The following is a 20,648-nucleotide window of genomic DNA, read 5'->3' as shown; positions in this document are numbered from 1 at the left end:
CACCTGGGGCTGCATTGCACTGCTCTCAGAAGAGTCAGCCAGATGTTGGCATTGTCTCTCGGTGCTTGCCAAAGATACTTTGTCTTGTGTGAGGTATCCTAGACCCCAGCCATTCTCTGACTCTGGGCTGACAGAGAAGAGCCTCAGAGTCCATTCTCATGTGCAGATGTGCCCAGAGTCATCAGGAAGATGCAGACCACTTGTCTCTCAGATCACTGGGTGAGAAGAAAGGAATGGGGCTGGGCATGGGAACTGCGACTTTTGGCTCTGTCATATATCAGGGAAGACTAGGACCTCAGTTTCTGTTTTGACAACTGAGTAAGTGGCATATGGTCATTGTCAGTCCAGAACAGGGTCCACAGGCAAGGGGGGAAAACCTCACTGAAGTTCCTTCCCAGGGAGAAGAGGAGGCAGCATGGCCTAAGCCTCAAAATTTCCATTAGCTGGGGGAGACCATGAGACACACCAGACCAGGTTAGACCTTTACTGGGGACAGGAGACACAGTGCCCCTTCTTGCCAGCCCTTAGGGGTTGATGATCTCAATGTGGAACTGCAGGTGAGTGGCTGTGACTACGCAGTGGCCCCGGAGGAGAGCACAGGTCTGGCAGTTGTGGCATTGCCAGTGGCACTGGATGATGTAGATGGCGTTGAGCACCTGGCAGTATCGCCAGTGGATGCGCCACATACGGACCAAAGACTGGAGCTTGACCACTGCCCTCTCTCTATTTGTGTAGGTAATCAGGGCAGCCCTCCGCTTCTTCAGCAGCAGCCTCACCAGTGTCTTCCTCCACCAGCGTTGAATGATCCAGGCCCTGAGGGCTGCGTGCAGCAATGTCCGGCGCAAGAGAGTGCCACGCCACCAGGCCTGGATCTCCGTGGCTGCTGCTCTTTTTTTTCTAAAATCATTCTAGGCAGAGATAAGAGAGACCACTCAGGGACCTTCCTGCCACCAACTTCCCGCATCGTCCTGGAAGGGGCCTGCATTCTCTTAACAGTCAGTTCTTCTTTGGAGCGGTTAGGGGAATTAGCAGGCCACTGACTCAGAGCCAGCAGACCAGGGTGGGGAGCCCTGCTCTGCCACTATGGACACATCACCTTGCCCTCAGAGTCACAGTATCCTCCTCTTGACTACCTCACAGGTGCGTGGGTCAAGGGAAAAACCACTAGTAACTAGAAAGGTGCATTAGGCATGTGAGGGACTTTGTTAGTTACACTCTATCTCTGCAGTGCTTATTGGCTTTGGGAGGTTTGGCCTCATAAGGCTTTTGCCTGGCATTCTCTGCTAATTCTAGTCCCAAACCACCATTGGCTGATTTCTCTCTGCCACGACAATATAGTATCTCTATACTTTGGTGGGTTTTCAGCACCCTCATCACATATTCTCCTCCCAGCCTTCCCGTATTTTGAACATTCTACTCTCTAGAGTCCTCATATTCTCATCTCCCAGGCCCATGCATTTCTTAATGGCTTTCATTCTCTCCATTCACTCTCTAGGTCAGAATCAGACCCAGACCCAGAGAGCCCATGCTGAGAAGGAAGTGGAGGGAAAATGAGCCAATATTGAGTTGACTCCTGATTATTTTAGACTCTGGATCCGTAAGAGGCACAAGTCTACACCTCACGACACAGACATAAATGTTCTGGATATCCCTTAATTACGTGGAGATTTTACTCACCTCGGCTTTCTGCTTCTTCCTTATCTGCCATTCAATTGTTTCTTCAACATCTTCAACTACAATTAAAATTAAATGGCCGTTTGTCTGTCAACAGAAGTAAATGGGAAATGAAGGGAGGAGTTAAGACTGCTGTTTGTCTCTATGGCTCTGCACAAGGATACCCACTGCTTTAGCATCCCCTCTTTTCCCAAGGCCTATGAAGTCCAGGGTGATTCCCACCCACCCCTAGCCTGCCTAGTAGATCTGGCCATATCTCTTACACAAAATTGAATCCCCATGGTTTGTCTCTAGATGGTTCATTAGCTTTGACTTCTCTATTTCCCAATGTCTGGCATGAGTAATATGAGGGCGAGAGCTATGAGTTCACAATTGCGTTATGACATAAGGATTAGGATATCTGCCACGCAGTTGAGTCTTCCTCAGAAACAAGCTCCATGGGGACTTGTTTTGCCTGTCTGCTTTCGTCTTGTCAGAGACATCCCAGGGCACTTGAGTCCATTCCATTCCAGAGCTCTCCTCCAGTGAGGATCTCATGATCAGTCACACAGGCGAGCAGGAGGGACCATGGCAGTTTATCTCTATACAGCTCTCTAGTGTCTTCTCAGATTTGGCATTTCCTGTCTTCCTTTGACTCAGTTTCAGTCCCTCAGCACACCGTAGGAAATCAGAATGAGAGACTAGATGAATCTAGAAAGCAGTAAATTGAATAGAAAACAAAAATTGGTGTTGGAAAATAAGTTTAAAAGATGGTATTTTGAAAAGACCAGTATTACAGATAAACATCCCATGAACCTGGGTGATCAAGAAACAGAACAAAAATGGAATGAGAAACGGGAAATAATCACATGGAGGTTTAAATAAATATAAGAGAATATTATGTCAGCAAATTTGAAAACTAAGAGGAACTGATTTCTTAACTAAGTGTAAATTACTAAAATTAACTGAAGAAAATATGTAAAACTTGATAAATTGAGAAGGCTATTAAAGATCCCCTATAAATAAGGCGCCAAGACCTGGTAGATTCATACCCAAATAGTTAAAAATTACAAATTCAGATATTCACAATGTGACAAACTATTCAAAGCTATTGTTGACGATAGAAATTTCTATCAAGCATTTCTTGGTGTCAGTGTTAGTTTCCTGAAAAGTCTTGCTGGGATTTTCATTGTAAGTGTGTTAACCTTGGGGAGAAAAGCTATCATAAGACTGAGTCCATTCTAAGAACACAGACTATCCCTCCATTTGCTTAGGAATTCTTTTATGTCTTTCTGTAAACTTTTAAAAATTTTGTTTGTAAAGGTCTCTTTTTTTGAGATATAATTCACAATCCATAAAACTCACCATTTAGGGGCTGGCCCAGGGGTGTAGTGGTTAAGTTCTCGTGCTCTGCTTCGGCGTCTTGGGGTTCACAGGTTTGGATCCCAGGCACGGACCTACACACTGCTCATCAAGCCATGCTGTGGCGGCATTCCACATACAAAATAGAGGAAGACTGGAAGAGATTGGCTCAGGGCCAATCTTCCTCACTGACCAAAACACAAAAATCCAAAAACTAGCCAAAAACCTCACCATTTAAAGGGGTATAATTCAGTAGTCTCTAGTACATTCACCAAGTTGTGCAACTCTCACCACCACCTGATTCCAGAACATTTTCATCCCTCCAAAAATAAACCCCATACTCACTAGCAGTCAATCACCACTCTGCCCTCCCCCAGTCTCTGGCAACCACTGATCTACTTAACATCATTATAGATTTTCCTATTTTGGATATTTCATATGATTGAAATCACACAATAAGTAACTTCTTGTGTCTGGCTTCTTTTACTTAGCAGTGTTTTCAAGATGCATTCATGCTGTAGCATGTGTTAGTACTTCATACGTTTCTATGGCTGAATAATATTCCATTGTATGTATGTACTACAATTTTTAATCCATTCGTCAGTTAATGGACATTTGAGTTGATTCCACTCTTTGACTATTATGAACAATACTGCTATGAATATTGGTGTACATGTTTTTGTACGGCATGTGTTTTCAATTCTCTTGGGTATATGCCAAGGAGTGGAATTGCTAGGTCATAAGGTAAATCTACTTTTCATTTTTTGAGGAACCACCAAACAGCTTTCCATGGCAGCTGCACCATTTCTCCACATGCTCACCAACACTTGTTACTTTCCTTTTTTGAAAAAATTATAGCCATCAAAACGGATGTGAAGGGCCGGCCCTGTGGCTTGGTGGTTAAGTGCGCGCGCTGCAATGCTGGCGGCCCGGGTTCGGATCCCGGGTGCGCATCGAGGCGCCACTTCTCCGTCCATCCTGAGGCCGAGTCCCACATGCCGCAGCTGGAAGGATGTGCAGCTATGACATACAACTATCTGCTGGGGCTTTGGGGGGAAAAAATAAAATAAATAAAAAAAATCTTTAAAAAAAAAAAACGGATGTGAAGTGGTATCTCACTGTGGTTTCCATTTGCATTCCTTTGATGATTAATGATGTTGAGCAACTTTTCATGGGCTTATTGGCCATGCGTACATCTTCTTTGGAGAAACGTCTATTCAAATCCTTTAGCCATTTATTAATTGGGTTGTTTTTATTTACTGTTGAGTTGTAAAGTTTTTATATATTTTGGATACTATACTATTATCAGATATATGATTTGCAAATATTTTCTCTCATTCCGTCAGTTGTCTTTTCACTTCCTTGAAGTGTTCTGCAAAGAATAAAAGTTTTTTAATTTTAATGAATTCTGATTTATTTGTTTTTCCCCTTTGGTTGCTTGTGTTTTAAGTGTCATAGCTAAGAAACTGTTGCCTAATCCAAGAACATGAAGATTTACACTTCTAAGAATTTCACAGTCCTAGCTCATACATTTAGGTCTTTGATCTGTTTTAAGTTTTTTATATGTTGTGAGATATGGGTTCAAATTAATTCTTTGCCTGTGGATATGCAGTTGTTTCAGCACCATTTGTTGAAAAGTTTTTTTTTTTCTCCATTGAACGGACTTGGCACCCTTGTCAAAAATCAATTGGCTATAGATACGTGGGTTTATTTCTGTATTCTCAATTCTATTTCATTGATCTATATGTCTGTCTTTACACCATTACCACAGTTTTGATTACTGCAGCTTTGTAGTAATTTTTGAAATTGGGAATCGTGAGAGGTATGTGTAATCTTACATTTTATTTATACCTTCATCCATTGGTGGACATTTAGGCTGTTTCCATATCTTGGCTATTGTGAATCATGCTACAATGTACTTGGGAATGCAGATATTTCATCAAGGTAGTGCTTTTATATCCTTTGGATATATACCCAGAAGTGGGATTGCTGGATCACATGCAGTTCTTTTTCGAACATGGAGAGAAGTCAAGATGGCAGCATAAACAGACTCTGAACTCACCTCCTCCCGCAGACACAGCCAATTTACAACTACTCGTGGAAAAATTACCTCTGAGACAGAACTGAAAGCTGGATAAGAGGAACTCCTGCAACAAAGGACAATCCTAATTGAGGTGGAAGAGGCAGAAACTCCCTTCAGGAGAGAAAAAAACGCCGCCTTCACAAGCCACAAACTTCTCGACTGCCAGGGAGCAGCCCAAAGGTACGCAGCCCTCCCTGGAGGAGAGGGTCCCTGAGCCGGGGAGCACCCCCATTGTAGGCACTTTGTGGACCCAGCACAATCGAGACGAGTGGCATAATATCTGACTTTGCCTGCTACTAAAACATTGGGGAGTCACCCCAGAAAAGCTGGTTCACAAAGAAATTAAAACCAGCTCTTAAAGGGCCCATGCACAAACTCACCCGTTTCAGAAAGCAATCGAAAATCACCAGAAAGAAAGGTGCACAGTGCTTTGGTGAAAAGAGACTCACCTGATGGGCTCTGAGTGCATTGCAGTGAGAGGTGAGACCTCTCCAGGGACTGGGACATTGGTGGCGGCCATTGTTGTGGCCTGGTGTGGGCATGCTGAGACAGACGCCATTGGAGTTCTCCCTGGGGCCTGCTAGCCCAGGGTCTGCCCCACCCACTGGAGCACTGATTTAATCCAGCTCAGCCAGGGCAGGCAGCCCACCCTAGAGACTGGCCCCTCCCAACAAACCCTCAGGCAACTTGTGGGCCTGCATGGATTGGTGGCTGGATTCTCTGCAGCCTGGCAACTGAGCCGATTTCAGTGGGGCAGGGCGTGCACAAGGAAGGAGAGTGTGGGGCAGTGGTGGAGTGTGTGGGGCTCCGGCTGTGGAGAGACTGGGTCCACTTCAGGAGGTCGGGGCACGCACACGGGGCAGGACTGTGTTGACTGTGTGTGTGGACCTGTGGGTGGCAGGGCTTGTCAGCTGCAGAAGACTTGTGCTTCTCAAAGACCCACATAGGGGGTTTGCCCCACCTTCCAAAGCCTGAAACAATTGGGTGCTCCCAGGCCTGAGGCCAGCCCTACCCAGCTGCAATCGTCAGAGAGCTGACAAGAGACCTAAAGGCTGGAGGCTTTATAGCAATTGTAAGGCCCTGAGCCTAACAACCTGCCATGCTGGGGGCCTACTCACTTAAAAGAAATACTGCAACACAAATGTGGTTTAGAACTTGCAGCCAACTGTGCTGGGGCTCCCCACACCTGATATAGAGACTGAAGGGATCACAACAACTACAAGCAGTTGAGTATTACAACAGCTGGCCAGGAGCATAACTCGGCCTCCCTGGGCACCTACAGGGAGACAAACAGGCCACAACAGAAGGGCACACGTAGCCCACATAGGGGTCACCCCTGGAACATTGAGAACTGAGGGAAGCACACTGAAGGCCTCCTAAGGCATCACTTATGTAAGGTCACCTATCCAAGAGCAGGAGACGTAGCTGACCTACATAATACGTAGACACAAGCACAGGGAAAGAGGCAAAATGAGGCAAAGGAATACATTCCAAGTAAGGGAACAGGACAAAACCCCAGAAAAGGAACTAAGTGAAACAGAACTGAGCAACCTACCCGACAGAGAGTTCAAACAAAGAGTGTTAAGGATGCTCACTGATCTGGGGAGAATACTAGATTAACTCAGTGAGAATGTCAACAAAGAAATGGAAGACAACAAAAAGAACCAATCAGAAATGAAGAATACAATACTGGAAATGAAAAATTCACTAGAGGGACTCAAAAGCAGAGTAGAGGATACAGAAGAACGGATCTGCGAGCTGAACGAAAGACTAGAGGAAATTACCCAAGCTGAACAGGTAAAAGAGAAAAGAATTTAAAAGAGTGAGGACAGTCTAAGGGACCTCTGGGACAACATCAAGTGCGCTAACATCCGTGTTATAGGTGTCCCGGAAGGAGGAGAGCGAGACAAAGGGGCAGAGAATCTATTTCAAGAAATAATAGATGAAAACTTCCCTAACCTAAGGAAGGAAACAGACATCCAGGTACAGGAATCACAGAGAGCCCCAAACAAGATAAATCCAAAGAGGCCCACACCAAGACACATCATGATCAAAATGTCCAGAATTAAAGATAAAGAGAGAATCCTAAAAGCTGCAAGAGAAAGACAAGTTACATACAAAGGAAACCCCATAAGGCTATCAGATGACTTCTCAGTGGAAACCTTACAGGCTAGAAGAGAGTGGCATGATATATTGAAAGTGCTAAAAGGAAAAAACTTTCAGCCAAGAATACTCTATCCAGCAAGGTTATCATTCAAAATGGAAGGAGAGATCAAAAATTTCCCAGACAAGCATAAATTAAAGGAGTTTGTCACCAAGAAACCAGTGCTACAAGAAATGTTAAAGGGACTGATTTAAGGGGAAAAAAGAAGACCACAAATAGGAAGAATTATCTATTTCCATGATAAGAGGGTAATGGATACAAATGCACAAAAAAGAGGTTAGATATGATATCAAAAACATAAAAGGAGGGAGGAGGGGAGTTAAAGAGTAGAGCTTTCAGACAGAGGTCAAACTAAAGAGACCATCAATTCTGTATAGAAGGAGAAAGGAACAGAGAAAGACCACTAAAACACTGAGAAAACAAATTAAAAAATGGCAGTAAGTACATACTTATCAATAGCTACTTTAAACATCAATGGACTAAATGCTCCAATTAAAAGGCATAGGGTGGCTGATTGGATAAAACAACAAGACCCATATATATGCTGCATACAAGAGACACACTTCAGACCTAAAGACACTCACAAACTGAAAGTGAAGGGATGGAAAAAGATACTCAACGCAAATGGCAATGAAAAGAAAGCTGGGGTAGCAATACTCATATCAGACAAAATAGACTTTAAAACAAAAACTGTGAAAAGAGACAAAGAAGGGCATTACATAATGATCAAGGGAACAATCCAACAAGAGGATATAACACTTGTAAATATCTACGCACCTAATGTAGGTGCACCTATATATATAAAGCAATTATTAACAGACATAAAAACAGAAATAGACAGTAACACAATAATAGTAGGGGACTTTAACACTCCACTTACACCAAAGGATAGATCATCCAAAGAGAAGATCAATAAGGAAAGATTGGCCTTAAATGACACACTAGAACAGATGGACCTAGTAGATATACACAGAGCATTCCATCCAAAAACCGAAGAATACAAGTTCTTTTAAAATGCATATGGAACATTCTCCAGGATTGATCACATATTAGGCCACAAAACGAGTCTCCATAAATTTAAGAAGATTGAAATAATACCAAGCATCTTTTCTGACCACAACGGTATGAAACTAGAAATCAACTATAGGAAGAAAATCAGAAAAGCCACAAATATGTGGAGATTAAACAAAATGCTACTGAACAACGACTGGGTCAACGAAGAAATCAAAGGAGAAATCAAAAAATACCTGGAGACAAATGAAAATGAAAATACGACATGCCAGAATTTATGGGATACAGCAAAAGCAGTTCTAAGAGGGAAGTTTATAGCGATACAGGCCTATCTCAACAAACAAGAAAAATCTCAAATAAACAATCTAACAATGCACCTAAAGGAACTGGAAAAAGAAGAACAAACAAAGCCCAAAATCAGTAGAAGAAGGGAAATAATAAAAATCAGAGTGGAAATGAATGAAATAGACACTAAAAAAACAATAGAAAAAATTAATAAAACCAAGAGCTTGTTCTTTGAAAAGATAAACAAAATTGACAAACCTTTAGCTAGACTCACCAAGAAAAAAAGAGAGAAGGCACAGATAAGTAAAATCAGAAATGAAAGAGGAGAAATTACAACAGACACCTCAGAAATACAAAAGACTATAAGAGAATACTATGAAAAGCTATATGCCAACCAGTTTCACCATCTGGAAGAAATGGATAAATTCTTAGAATCATACAACCTTTCAAAACGGGATCAAGAAGAAGTAGAGAATTTGAATAGACCAATCACCAGTAAGGACATCGAAACAGTAATCAAAAACCTCCCCACCAATGTTACTGCAATAAACAAAAAATTAAAAAAAATAAAAAATAAAAATAAAATAAAATTTAAAAAAAGAGAGGAAAAAAAAAATCTCCCCAAAAATAAAAGTCCAGGACCCAATGGCTTCCCTAGTGAATTCTAGCAAACATTCAAAGAAGACTTAATACCTATCCTTCTCAAACTCTTCCAAAAAATTGAGGAGGATGTGAAGCTCCCTAACTCATTCTACGAAGCTGACATTACCCTGATACCAAAACCAGACAAGGACCACACAAAAAAAGAAAATTGCAGGCCAATATCACTGATGAACATCGATGCAAAAGTCCTCAACAAAATACTAGCAAATCGCATACAACAATATGTTAAAAAGGTTATACACCATGATCAAGTGGGATTTATTCCAGGTATGCAGGGATGGTTCAACATTCGCAAATCAATCAACGTGATACACCACATTAATAAAATGAAGAATGAAAATCACATTATCATCTCAATAGATGCAGAGAAAGCATTTGACAAGATACAGCATCCATTTATGATAAAAACTCTGAATAAAATGGCTATAGAAGAAAAGTACCTCAACATAATAAAGGCCATATATGACAAACCCACAGCTAATATCATTCTCAAATGTGTTGAGGACACTTCATACTGTTTTCCATAATGGCTTACCAATTTACATTGCCATCAACAACACACAAGTGTTCCCTTTTCTCCACATCCTTGCCAACACTTATCTCTTGTCATTTTGATCATAGCCATTCTAGCAGGTGTGAAGTGACTAGCTCATTGTGGTTTTGATTTGCATTTCCCTGATGATTAGTGATGTTGAGTACTTTTTCTTTTTCTTTCTTTTTTTTTTTTTGTGAGGAAGATCAGCCTTGAGCTAACATCCATGCCAATCCTCCTCTTTTTGCTGAGGAAGACCGGCTCTGAGCTAACATCTATTGCCAATCCTCTTCCTTTTTTTCCCCAAAGCCCCAGTAGATAGTTGTATGTCATAGTTGCACATCCTTCTAGTTGCTGTATGTGGGACGCGGCCTCAGCATGGCTGGAGAAGCGGTGCATTGGTGCGCGCCCGGGATCCGAAACCGGGCCACCAGTAGCGGAGCGCGTGCTCTTAACCGCTAAGCCATGGGGCCGGCCCTTGAGTACTTTTTCATGTACCAGTTGGCCATTTGTATGCCTTCTTTGGAAAAATCTCTATTTGGGTCACTGACCATTTTTAAATCAGATTGTGTGTGTGTGTGTGTGTGTGTGTGTGTGTGTTTTGCTGTTGAGTTCTATGAGTTCCTTATGTATTATGGATATTAACCCCTTATCAGATGTAAGGTTTGTAAATATTTTCTCCAATTCTGCAGGTTAGCTTTGCATTTTTCTAATTATTTCCTTTGCTGTGCAGAAGATTTGTACTTTGTTTACGTTGTCTATGCTTTTGGTGTCATATCCAAAAAATCATTGCCAAGACCAATGTCAAGCAGATTTCCCCTATGTTTTCTTCTAGGAGCTTTACATTTTCAGATCTTACATTTGGTCCTTTAATCCGTTTTGAGTTGATTTTTGTGTATGGGGTAAGATAAGTGTTCAATTTCATTCTTTTGATTGTGGATATCCAGTTTTCCAGACACTATTTATTGAAGAGATTGTCCTTTCCCCATTGTGTATTCTTGGGTCTCTTGTCATAGATCAGTTGGTCATAAATATGATGGTTTATTTCTGGGTTCTCTATTCTGTTCCATTGGTCTATGTGTCTATTTATATGCCAGTACCATACTGTTTTGATTATTATAGCTTTGTAACATAATTTGAAATCAGGAAGTGTGATGCCTCCAGCTTTGGTCTCCTTGGTCAAGGTTGCTTTAGCTATTTGGGGCCTTTTGTGGTTTGAAATGAATTTTTGGATCATTTTTTCTATTTCTCTGAAAGATGCCATTGGAATTATGAGAGAGATTGCATTGAATCTGTAGATCACTTTGGTTAGTATGAACATTTTAACAATGTTAACTCTTCTGATCCATGGACACGAGATATCTTTCCTTTTCTTTGTGTCTTCTTCAATTTCTTTCATCAGTGTCTTATAGTTTTTAGTGTATAGATCTTTCACCTCCTTGGTTAAATTTATTTGTAAGTATTTTATTGTTTTTGATGCTATTGGAAATGGCATTATATTCTTAATTTCTTTTTCTGATAGGTTACAGTTAGTGTATAGAAATGTAATTGATTTTTGTATGCTCATTTTTTATTCTGCAACTTTACTGAATTTGTTTATTAGTTGTGACAGTTTATTGGTGGAGTCTCTAGGGTTTTCCATGCATAAAATCGTGTCATGCAAACAGAGAGAATTTTATTTCTTCCTTTCTGACTTGGATGTCTTTGATTTGTGTGTGTGTGTGTGTGTGTGTGTGTGTGTGTGTGTGTGTGTGTGATTGCTCTGGCTATGTTGAATAGCTCCAGTACTCATTGCTCCACTCCTATGTTGAATAGAAGTGGTGAGAGTGGGTGCCCGTGTCTTACCCCTGATTTTAGAGGAAAAGCTTCAGCTTTTCACTGTTGAGTAGGATGTTAGCTGTGGGCTTGTCATACAAGGCCTCTATTATGTTGAGTTACATTTCTTCTGTACCCAATTTGTTGTGTTTTTTCCATCATGAAAGGATGTTGAATATTGTCAAATGCTTTTTCTGCCTTTCTTAAGATAATCATATTATTTTTATCCTTCATTTTGTCAATGTGATGTATTACATTAAATGATTTGAATGTGTTGAACCATCCTTTCATTCCAGGGATAGATCTCACTTTGTCATGGTGTTGATCCTTTTAATGTGCTGTAGAGTCCGGTTTGCTAGTATTTTGTTGAGAGTTTTTGCATCCATGTTCATAAGGGATATTGGTTTGGAGATTTCTTTTGTTGTAGTGTCCTGGTCTGGCTTTGGTATCAAGGTAATGCTGGCCTCATTCAATGAGTTAGGACGTGTTCCATCCTCCTTAATTTTTTTGAGAAGTTTGAAAAGGATTTGTATTAACTTTAAAAAAAATGTTTGGTAGAATTTGCCATGAAGCCGTGTGGTCTTGGCTTTACTTTTGAGGGAAATTTGATTACTGAGTCATCTCTTTTCTAGTTATAGGTTTATTCAGATTTTCTATTTCTTCATGATTCAGTCTTGATGGGTTTTGTATTTCTAGGAATTTATCCATTTCATCTAGGTTATCCAGTTTGTGGATGTACAATTGTTCATTGTACTTCTTAGCTCACTGAGTGTCTCTAAAACAGCCACTTTGAATTCTTTATTGGGTAAATCTCAGATCTCCATTTATTTGGGGTCAGTTACTGGAAAATTATTGTGTTCCTTTGGTGGTGAAGGGGAGGAAGATTATCCTCTACCCACGCCGGGTCCTTTCTGGCTGGGCTGCAAATTAAATTGACATGAGAGTGAACAGCAGGAGAAAATCAAACAAAGCTTTATAACATGCATACGTGGGAGAGACCAGGGAAATTGAGTTTCTTGACAAAATGGTGGAGGTGCTCTTCTTAAATAGATTCAGGAAAAGAGAAAGGAGGATGTTGGGGGTGGGGGGAGTCAGCTATGGGAGATTACCAGAAAAGCACAGTAAACAAGAGTAAGGGTACTATGCAGATTTAAGGCCTCGCCTTCCACCTTGACAAGTTTCTAGAGATGAGGTCATCCCCCCCCCTTCCCCAGGATAGAGAGGGAGATACCTGTACAAATGGAGATTTCTCTTACAAATGCAAATGTTTGGTAAACAGAACTTTGATAAGAATGGGCTTGGCAAGGACCCTCCCAGTCTATTGATACCCAGAGTTATCCATGGTGATGGCCTGTCCCAGGGACAGGCCCTCCATCCCAAATTCTTTTAGGCAGCTAGTGGGGGGGAGGCCAAAGCTTTTCACAGAGTCCCCTGTTCCTGAAAACAATCAAGGTAAAGAGACACATTTTTGAGGTGGCCAACCCTGATCCCCCACAGTGGTGTCATATTTCCTTGATTTTTCATTTTCCTTGAAGTCTTGCCTCTGTGTTTCCACATTTGAAGAAGCACCTCCTCCAGTCTTCACTGTATGGCTTTGGAGTAGAAATTTCTTCCTTCGGCACTGCTAGGGATTCTGAGGCATTCAGACCTTTTCTAGGGGTATGCCTGCTCCACAGTTCTTGCTTCCTCTTGTGGCAGAATTCTTAAGCTGTATGCCTTCTCTTGATTCTGCAAATCCAGGCTGAGTGCCGACAGTCTCCCTTTTCCTTTCCCTAGGGTGGTGCTGCATGCTCAAGTTTTTGGTTTCTCTCAGGCCTTCAAATTCAGGCTGGGTTTCTGCATGTGCTCACTAGCTGTCTGCAAAAGCTCACCCTCACTGCTATCAGGAACACACACAGAGAACTGACCATGGGGTTGTGGTGTGCGTCGGCATGCAGAGTGCTGAGGGTGCCTGTTGGCCGGGTGAGGGGATCCACACCTGAGGTGTCCCCAGTGACTTGTGTGCAGGCCTCCCAATGGAGTCCATGTTGTGGTTAGTAGGATCCATGTTCCTCTGATACACTCCATGCCAAGCCCTGGATGCTATTTTCCCAGCTTGTCATGGCTCCCCAGTCATGCAGTTCATGCCTCAGTAGTCTGGATGGGGTGAGTGTGAAATAGGCCTCTTTGGCAGCATCCTGCACAGCTGGAAAAGCCAGACGCTCACTCATATGCTCTCACTTTCTCCTGCAGGAGAAATCACGGAATGAGAAGGCCTTTCTTAGCACTGACTGTGCTGCCTTGGGGAGTGGTGATGCAGGTAAAGTCAAATTGTTCCTCTTATCCTCTTCAATGCATCCAATCTGATTTTTTTTGCTCCAATGGTGTGCTGGAACTTCTCTGCTGGACTCCTGGACTTTCACCTCTCTTGTCCAGAGATGATTGTCAAAATCGGTGTTCTTTGGGGGGAAGATGAATAGGAATAGAAAATTCCTATTCCATCACTTGATGACATCACTCTCTGACAGTTTTTTCTTTCAGCACTTTGAATATGTCGTTCCACCACCGTCTGGCCTCTGGAATGCGTGATGAGAAATGAGCATATAATCTTTTTGTGAATCCCTTTTATGTAACGAGTTGCTTCTCTCTTGCTGCTCTTAAGAATCTCTCTTGTCAGTGAAATAAGTCAGAAGGAGAAGGTCAAATACTGTATGATTTCCTTCATTAAGTAGTAGATAATAACAACAATAAACAAACACATAGAGACAGAGATTGGATTCGTGGTTACCAGAGGGGAAGGGGGGAGGGAGGAGGGCGAAAGAGATAATTCGGCACATGTGGGTCGTGATGGGTTGTAGTTAGTATTTGAGTGGTGAACATGATGTAATCTATGCAGAAATAGAAGTATAATGATGTACACCTGAAATTTATACAATGTTATAAACCAATGTTACTGCAATAAACAAACAAACAAAGAATCTCTCTTTGTCTTTAGACAGTTTGATTATGTGTCTATATCTGAATATCTTTAAATTTATTCTACTTGGAGTTTGTTGAGCTTCTTGTGTAGATCTTTTTCAGCAAATTTGGGGAGTTTAAGGTCTTTATTTCTTCAAATATTATTTTTGTCTCTTTGCTTTTTTCATTGCAGTTTTTCATTGTCGTTGTTGTATTTTTCACCTCCAGAACCTACACTTGTTTCTTTTTTGTAATTTCTACCTCTTTGTGGATATTCTCTGTTTGGTGAGAATTTGATTCCCATAACTTTCATTTTTCCTTAGACATGGTTTCCTTTGCTTCTTTGAGCATATTTAAAATACCTGACTGAAAGTGTTTGTCTAGTAAGTCCACTACCTGGGCTTCTTAAAGAATGATTTCTATTGATTACATTTTCATTCCTGTGTATGGACTATACTTTCTTGGGTTTTTTTTTTTTTGCATGTTTTGTGATTTTTTTGTTGAAACTGGCCATTTAAAATTATACAGTGGTAACTCTAGAAATCAGATTCTCCTCTCTCCCTGGGTTTTGTTATTGTCGTGCTTTTTGTAGTTATTGTTTGTTCGTTTGTTTAGTGATATTCTGAATTAAACCCATAAATCCTGTATTTGTGTCTGTGTGTGTGTGTGTGTGTGTGTGTGTGTGTGTGACAACTGAAGTCTCTACTCAACTAACTTAGTGGTCAGATAATAGTTTGCCAGAAATTTCCTTAAATTCGTGCAAACAATAAATCTTTGCCAAGAGTCTCTCTGTGTGTGTTGGGAGTTACCTTCAATACTCAGCCAGGCAGTTTACAACTCTGCCTTAGCCTTCATTTCCTGCCTGCACAGAGCCTTAAGGTCAGCCAGAGGTGAAAACCTAGGGCCTTCTCAGGTATTTCCTGATCATGCATAGGAAAATACTATAAACGGCCTTCTAGGTTCCTAGGAATATGTTGGACCTTTCCAAAGTCCCTATGGTCATGTCACTAAGCATTTTTTCTTCTTCAGCTTTTTGATTAATCTATTGTTTGCTCCAACCATTATCCATCATCTCAGGCAGCTGCAAAGTAAAACACTTGCCTCTAATTGTTTTCAACCCTCCCCCACCAACCCCAGCCCCTCTCTAGGGAGAAGCCTTTTAATCCTGGGAAATGTCTGAGTCAGGTCTTCCAGGTCAAATAATGTCAGTTTTTGAGCAATGAAACTTTGAAAGAGCTCTCTCCCATTTCCCTCTCAGCGACTGCTAAGCAACTCTGGGAATGTGGAATGTTAGCTTTGAAGACTACCACTGAGCTGGAGAATGGGAGCTAGAACTAGAACGAATTAAAATGCCACCAAGATTGCCGCTCTTATTGAGATTCAGCTGTTTTTCTTGAATAAATGCTTCTTGAGTTGCTGTAAGCCTTTGGTTAATTTCCAGAGTTCTGAAAAAAGTTGATTTTGATAATATTTACCAGCTTTTTGGTTGCTTTTATGGAGCATTGAATTATTGGAGGTCCTTACTCTACCATTTTGGCTGACATTACCTTACTTGTAAAGTTATTCTTTTTTAATTGCAATAACATTGGTTAGTAATATTATATAAATTTCAGGTGTACATCACTGTATTTCTATTTCTGTATAGATTACATCATGTTCACCGCCCAAAGACTAATTACAATCCATCACCACACAACTGTGCCTAATCATCCCTTTTCCCTCCTCCCTCCCTGCTTTCTCTCTGGTAACCACTAATCCAATCTCTGACTCTATGTGTTGTTTGTTGTTGTTTTTCTCTTCTACTTATGCGTGAGATTACACGGTATTTGACTTTCTCCCTCTGACTTATTTTCCTTAGCATAATACTCTCAAGGTCCATCCATGTTGTCACAAATCGTCGGATTTCATGGGTTCTTATGGCTGAGTAGTATTCCATCGTATATATACACCACATCCATTCATCCCTTGATGGGCACCTAGGTTGCTTCCAAGTCTTGGATACTGCAAATCATGCTGCAATGAACACAGGGGAGCATGCATTATTACTCATTCGTGTTTTCACGTTCTTCGGATAAATACTCAGCAGTGGAATACCTGGGTCGTATGGTAGTTCTATTCTTAATTTTTTGAGGAGTCTCTGTACTGTTTTCCATAGTGGCTGCACCAGTTTGCACTCCCACCAGCAGTGTATGAGCGTTCCCTTCTCTCCACATCCTCTCCAACACTTGTTGTTTCCGCTCTTGTTAATTATAGCCATTCTGATGGGAGTGAGGTGATATCTCATTGTAGTTTTGATTTGCTTTTCCCTGGTAGTTAATGATGTTGAACATCTTTTCATGTGCCTGTTGGTCAGCTGTATATCTTCTTTGGAGAAATGTCTGTTCAGGTCCTTTGCCTATTTTTTAATTGGGTGGTCAGTATTTTTGTTGTTGAGATGTATGACTTCTTTATATATTTTGGATATGAACCCCTTATCACATATATGGTTTGCAAATATCTTCTCCCAATTGTGAGACTGTCTTTTCGTTTTGTTGATGGTTTCCTTTGCTGTGTAGAAGGTTTTTAGTTTGTTGGAGTCCAATGGGTTTATTTTTTCTATTGTTTCCCTTGCCCGGTCAGACATGGTAATGGAAAATATGTTGCTAAGACCAATGTCGAAGAGCATACTGCCTATGTTTTCTTCTAGAAGTTTCATGGTTTCAGGTCTTACATTCAAGTCTTTAATCCATTTGGAGTTAATTTTTGTGTGTGGTGTAGGATAATGGTCTACGTTCGTTTTTTTTGCTTGTGGCTGACCAGTTTTCCAAACAGCATTTATTGAAGAGACTTTCCTTTCTCTATTGTATGTTCTTGGCTCCCTTGACAAAAATTAGCTGTCCGTAGATGTGTGGGTTTACTTCTGGGCTCTCAACTCTGTACCATTGATATCTGTGTCTGTTTTTGTGCCAGTATCACACTGTTTTGGTTACTATAGCTTTGTAGTATATGTGTATATATATATTTCTTTTGTAAGGAAGATCAGCCCTGAGCTGACATCTGCCAATCCTCCACTTTTTGCTGAGGAAGACTGGCTGTGGGCTAACGTCCATGCCCATCTTCCTCCACTTTATATGGGATGCCGCCACAGCATGTCTTGACAAGCGGTGCGTCGGTGGGTGCCCAGGATCCAAACCGGCGAACCCTGGGCCGCTGTGGCGGAGTGCACACACCCAACTGCTTGTGCCACTGGGCCGGCCCCATGTAGTATATTTTGAAATCAAAGGGTGTGATACCTCCAGCTTTGTTCTCTTTTCTCAGGATTCCTTCGGCTATCCAGAGTCATTTGTTATTCCATTTAAATTTTAGGATTCTTTGTTCTATTTCTGTGAAAAATGTTGTTGGAACTTTGATAGGGATTGCATTGAATCTATAGATTGTTTAGGAAGTATGGACATTTTAACTATGTTAATTCTTCCAATCCAAGGGCACAGAATATCTTTCCATTTCTTTGTGTCCTCTTCAGTTTCTTTCAATAATGTTTTATAGTTTTTGGTGTACAGATCTTTCACCTATTTGGTTAAGTTGATTCCTATCTATTTTATTCTCTTTGTTGCAATTGTAAATGGGGTTGTATTCTTAATTTCTCTTTCTGCTACTTCGTTGTTAGTGTATAGAGACACAACTGATTTTTGTATGTTGATTTTGTATCCTGCAACTTTACCATATTCATTTATTATTTCTAAAAGTTTTTTGGTGGATTCTTTAGAGTTTTCTGTATATAAAATCATGTCTTCTGCCAATAGTGACAGTTTCACTTCTTTCTTTCCAATTTGGATCTTTGATCTCTTTTATTTCTTTTTCTTTTCTGATTGCTCTGGCTAGGATTTCCAATTTTGCATTAAATAACAGTGGTGAAATTGGGTATCCTTGTCTGGTTCCTGTTCGTAGAAGGATAGTTTTCAGTTTTTCACCATTGAGAATGATATTAGCTGTAGGTTGGTCATATATGGCCTTTATTGGTACTTTCCTTCTATACCCATTTTATTCAGAGATTTTATCATAAATGGATGCAGTATCTTGTCAAATGCTTTCTCTGCATCTCTTGAGATGATTGTGTGATTTTATTCTTCATTTGTTAATGTGGTGTATCACATTGATTGATTTGCTGATATTGAGCCATCCCTGCATCCCTGGAATAAATCCCACTTGACCATGGTGTATGATCTTTTTTTTTTTTTTGTGAGGAAGATTGGCCCTGAGCTAACATCTGCCAATCCTCTTTTTTGCTGAGGAAGACTGGCCGTGGGCTAACATCCATGCCCATCTTCCTCCACTTTATATGGGACGTCGCCACAGCATGGCTTGCCAAGTGGTGTGTCGGTGTGCGCCCAGGATCCGAACTGGTGAACCCCGGGTCGTCGTAGCAGAGCGCGGGCACTTAACCGTTTGCGCCACCAGGCCGGCCCCTGATCTTTTTAACATATTGTTGTGTTCTATTTGCTAGTATTTTGTTGAGGATTTTTGCATTGATGTTCATCAGTGATATTGGTCTGTAATTTTCTTGTTTTCTGTCCTCGTTTGGCTTCATTATCAGGGTAACGTTGGCTTCGTAGAATGAGTTAGGAAGCTTCCCCTCCTCTTCAATTTTTTGGAAGAGTTTGAGAAGGATAGGTAATAAGTTTTCTTTGAATGTTTGATAGAATCCACCAGGGAAGCCATCTGGTACTGGACTTTCATTTTTCGGAGGTTTATGCTTACTGTTTTGATCTCCTTACTGGTGATTGGTTATTCAAATTCTCTATTTCTTCTTGCTTCAGTTTTGGAAGGTTGTATGGTTCTAGGAATTTGTCCATTTCTTCTAGATTAGCCAATGTGTTGGCATGTAGCTTTCCATAGTATTCTCTTATAGTCGTTTTTATTTCTGAGGTGTCTATTGTAATTTCTCCTCTTTCATTTCTGATTTGATTTGTTTGAGCCTTCTCTCTTTTTTTCTTGGTGAGTCTAGCTAAAGGTATGTCAATTTTGTTGATCTTTTCAAAGAACAAGCTCTTGGTTTCATTGATTGTTTCTATTGTTTTTTTAGTCTGTAAGTCACTTATTTCTCCTCTGATTTTTATTATTTCCTTTCTTCTACTGATTTTGGGTTTTGTTTGTTCTTCTTTTTCCAGTTCCTTTAAGTGTACTGTTCGGTTGTTTATTTGAGAGTTTTCTTGTTTGTTGAGGTAGGCCTGTATTGCTATAAACTTCCCTCTTAGAACTGCTTTTGCTGTACCCCATAAATTTTGTATGTCGTATTTTCATTTTCATTTGTCTCCAGGTATTTTTTGATTTCTCCTTTGATTTCTTCTTTGACCCAATCGGTGTTCAGTAGCATTTTGTTTAATATCCACGTATTTGTGGCTTTTCTGATTTTCTTCCTGTAGTTGATTATTAGTTTCACACCGTTGTGGTCAGAAAAGATGCTTGGTATTATTCCAATCTTCTTAAATTTATTGAGATTTGTTTTGTGGCCAAATATGTGATCACTCCTGGAGAATGTTCCACGTGCATTTGAAAAGAATGTGTATTCTTCCGTTTTTGGATGGACTGTTCTGTATATATCTACTAAGCCCATCTGTTCTTAGCTGTCATTTAAGGCCAATATTTCCTTACTGATCTTCTGTTTGGAGGATATATCCATTGGTGTAAGTGGAGTGTTCAAGTCCCCTACTATTATTGTGTTACTGTCTATTTCTCCTTTTATGTCTGTTAATAATTGATTTATATATTTATGTGCTCCTCTGTTGGATGCATAGATATTAACAAGTGTTATGACTTCTTGTTGGATTGTTCCCTTTGTCATTATGTTATGCCCTTCCTTGTCTCTTGGTACAGTGTTTGTTTTAAAGTCTATTTTATCTGATATAAGTATTGCTACCCAAGCTTTCTTTTCATTGCCATTTGCATGGAGTATCTTTTTCTATCCCTTCACTTTCAGTTAGTGAATATCTTTAGGTCTGAAGTGTGTCTCTTGTATGCAGCATATATATGGCTCTTTTTTGTTTTTTATCCAATCAGCCACCCTATGCCTTTTGATTGGAGTGTTTAGTCCATTGACATTTAAAATAGCTACTGATAACTTTGTACTTATCGCCATTTTGTTCCTTTTTATCTGGGTGTTTTAG

General features: G+C 40.6%; 1 protein-coding gene across 2 annotated transcripts; it reads right to left on the bottom strand.

Annotated features, from left to right (window-relative positions):
• Positions 1–524: 524 nt before the first annotated feature.
• On the bottom strand, positions 525–1,955 carry IQCF2 (IQ motif containing F2). 2 transcript variants are annotated; one of them, XM_087431738.1, is made up of 4 exons: positions 1,938–1,955; positions 1,678–1,761; positions 1,378–1,393; positions 525–886 (listed from the first exon to the last, which is right to left on the bottom strand). In XM_087431738.1, the coding sequence occupies exons 1-4, from the start codon at positions 1,953–1,955 to the stop codon at positions 525–527; spliced, it is 480 nt and encodes a 159-aa protein (XP_087287864.1). The 2 variants fall into 2 exon arrangements, with proteins under 2 accessions (XP_087287864.1, XP_004420042.1); XM_004419985.3 differs by lacking the exon at positions 1,378–1,393 and having other exon boundaries at positions 525–908.
• Positions 1,956–20,648: the final 18,693 nt, after the last annotated feature.

This window comes from Ceratotherium simum, chromosome 5, assembly GCF_057802395.1.
Source record: "Ceratotherium simum simum isolate JZ-2026a chromosome 5, ASM5780239v1, whole genome shotgun sequence".
Classification (NCBI taxonomy): domain Eukaryota; kingdom Metazoa; phylum Chordata; class Mammalia; order Perissodactyla; family Rhinocerotidae; genus Ceratotherium; species Ceratotherium simum.
The sequence above is the reverse complement of the archived record's forward strand: the minus strand, read 5'-3'. Positions and strand labels throughout refer to the sequence as shown.

Excerpts from the sequence above, each read along its gene's own strand:
- IQCF2 (XM_004419985.3), bottom strand. Across the intron at positions 909-1,677 it reads GGAAGAAGCAGAAAGCCGAG|AATGATTTTAGAAAAAAAAG; the intron begins GTGAGTAAAATC and ends ATCTCTGCCTAG.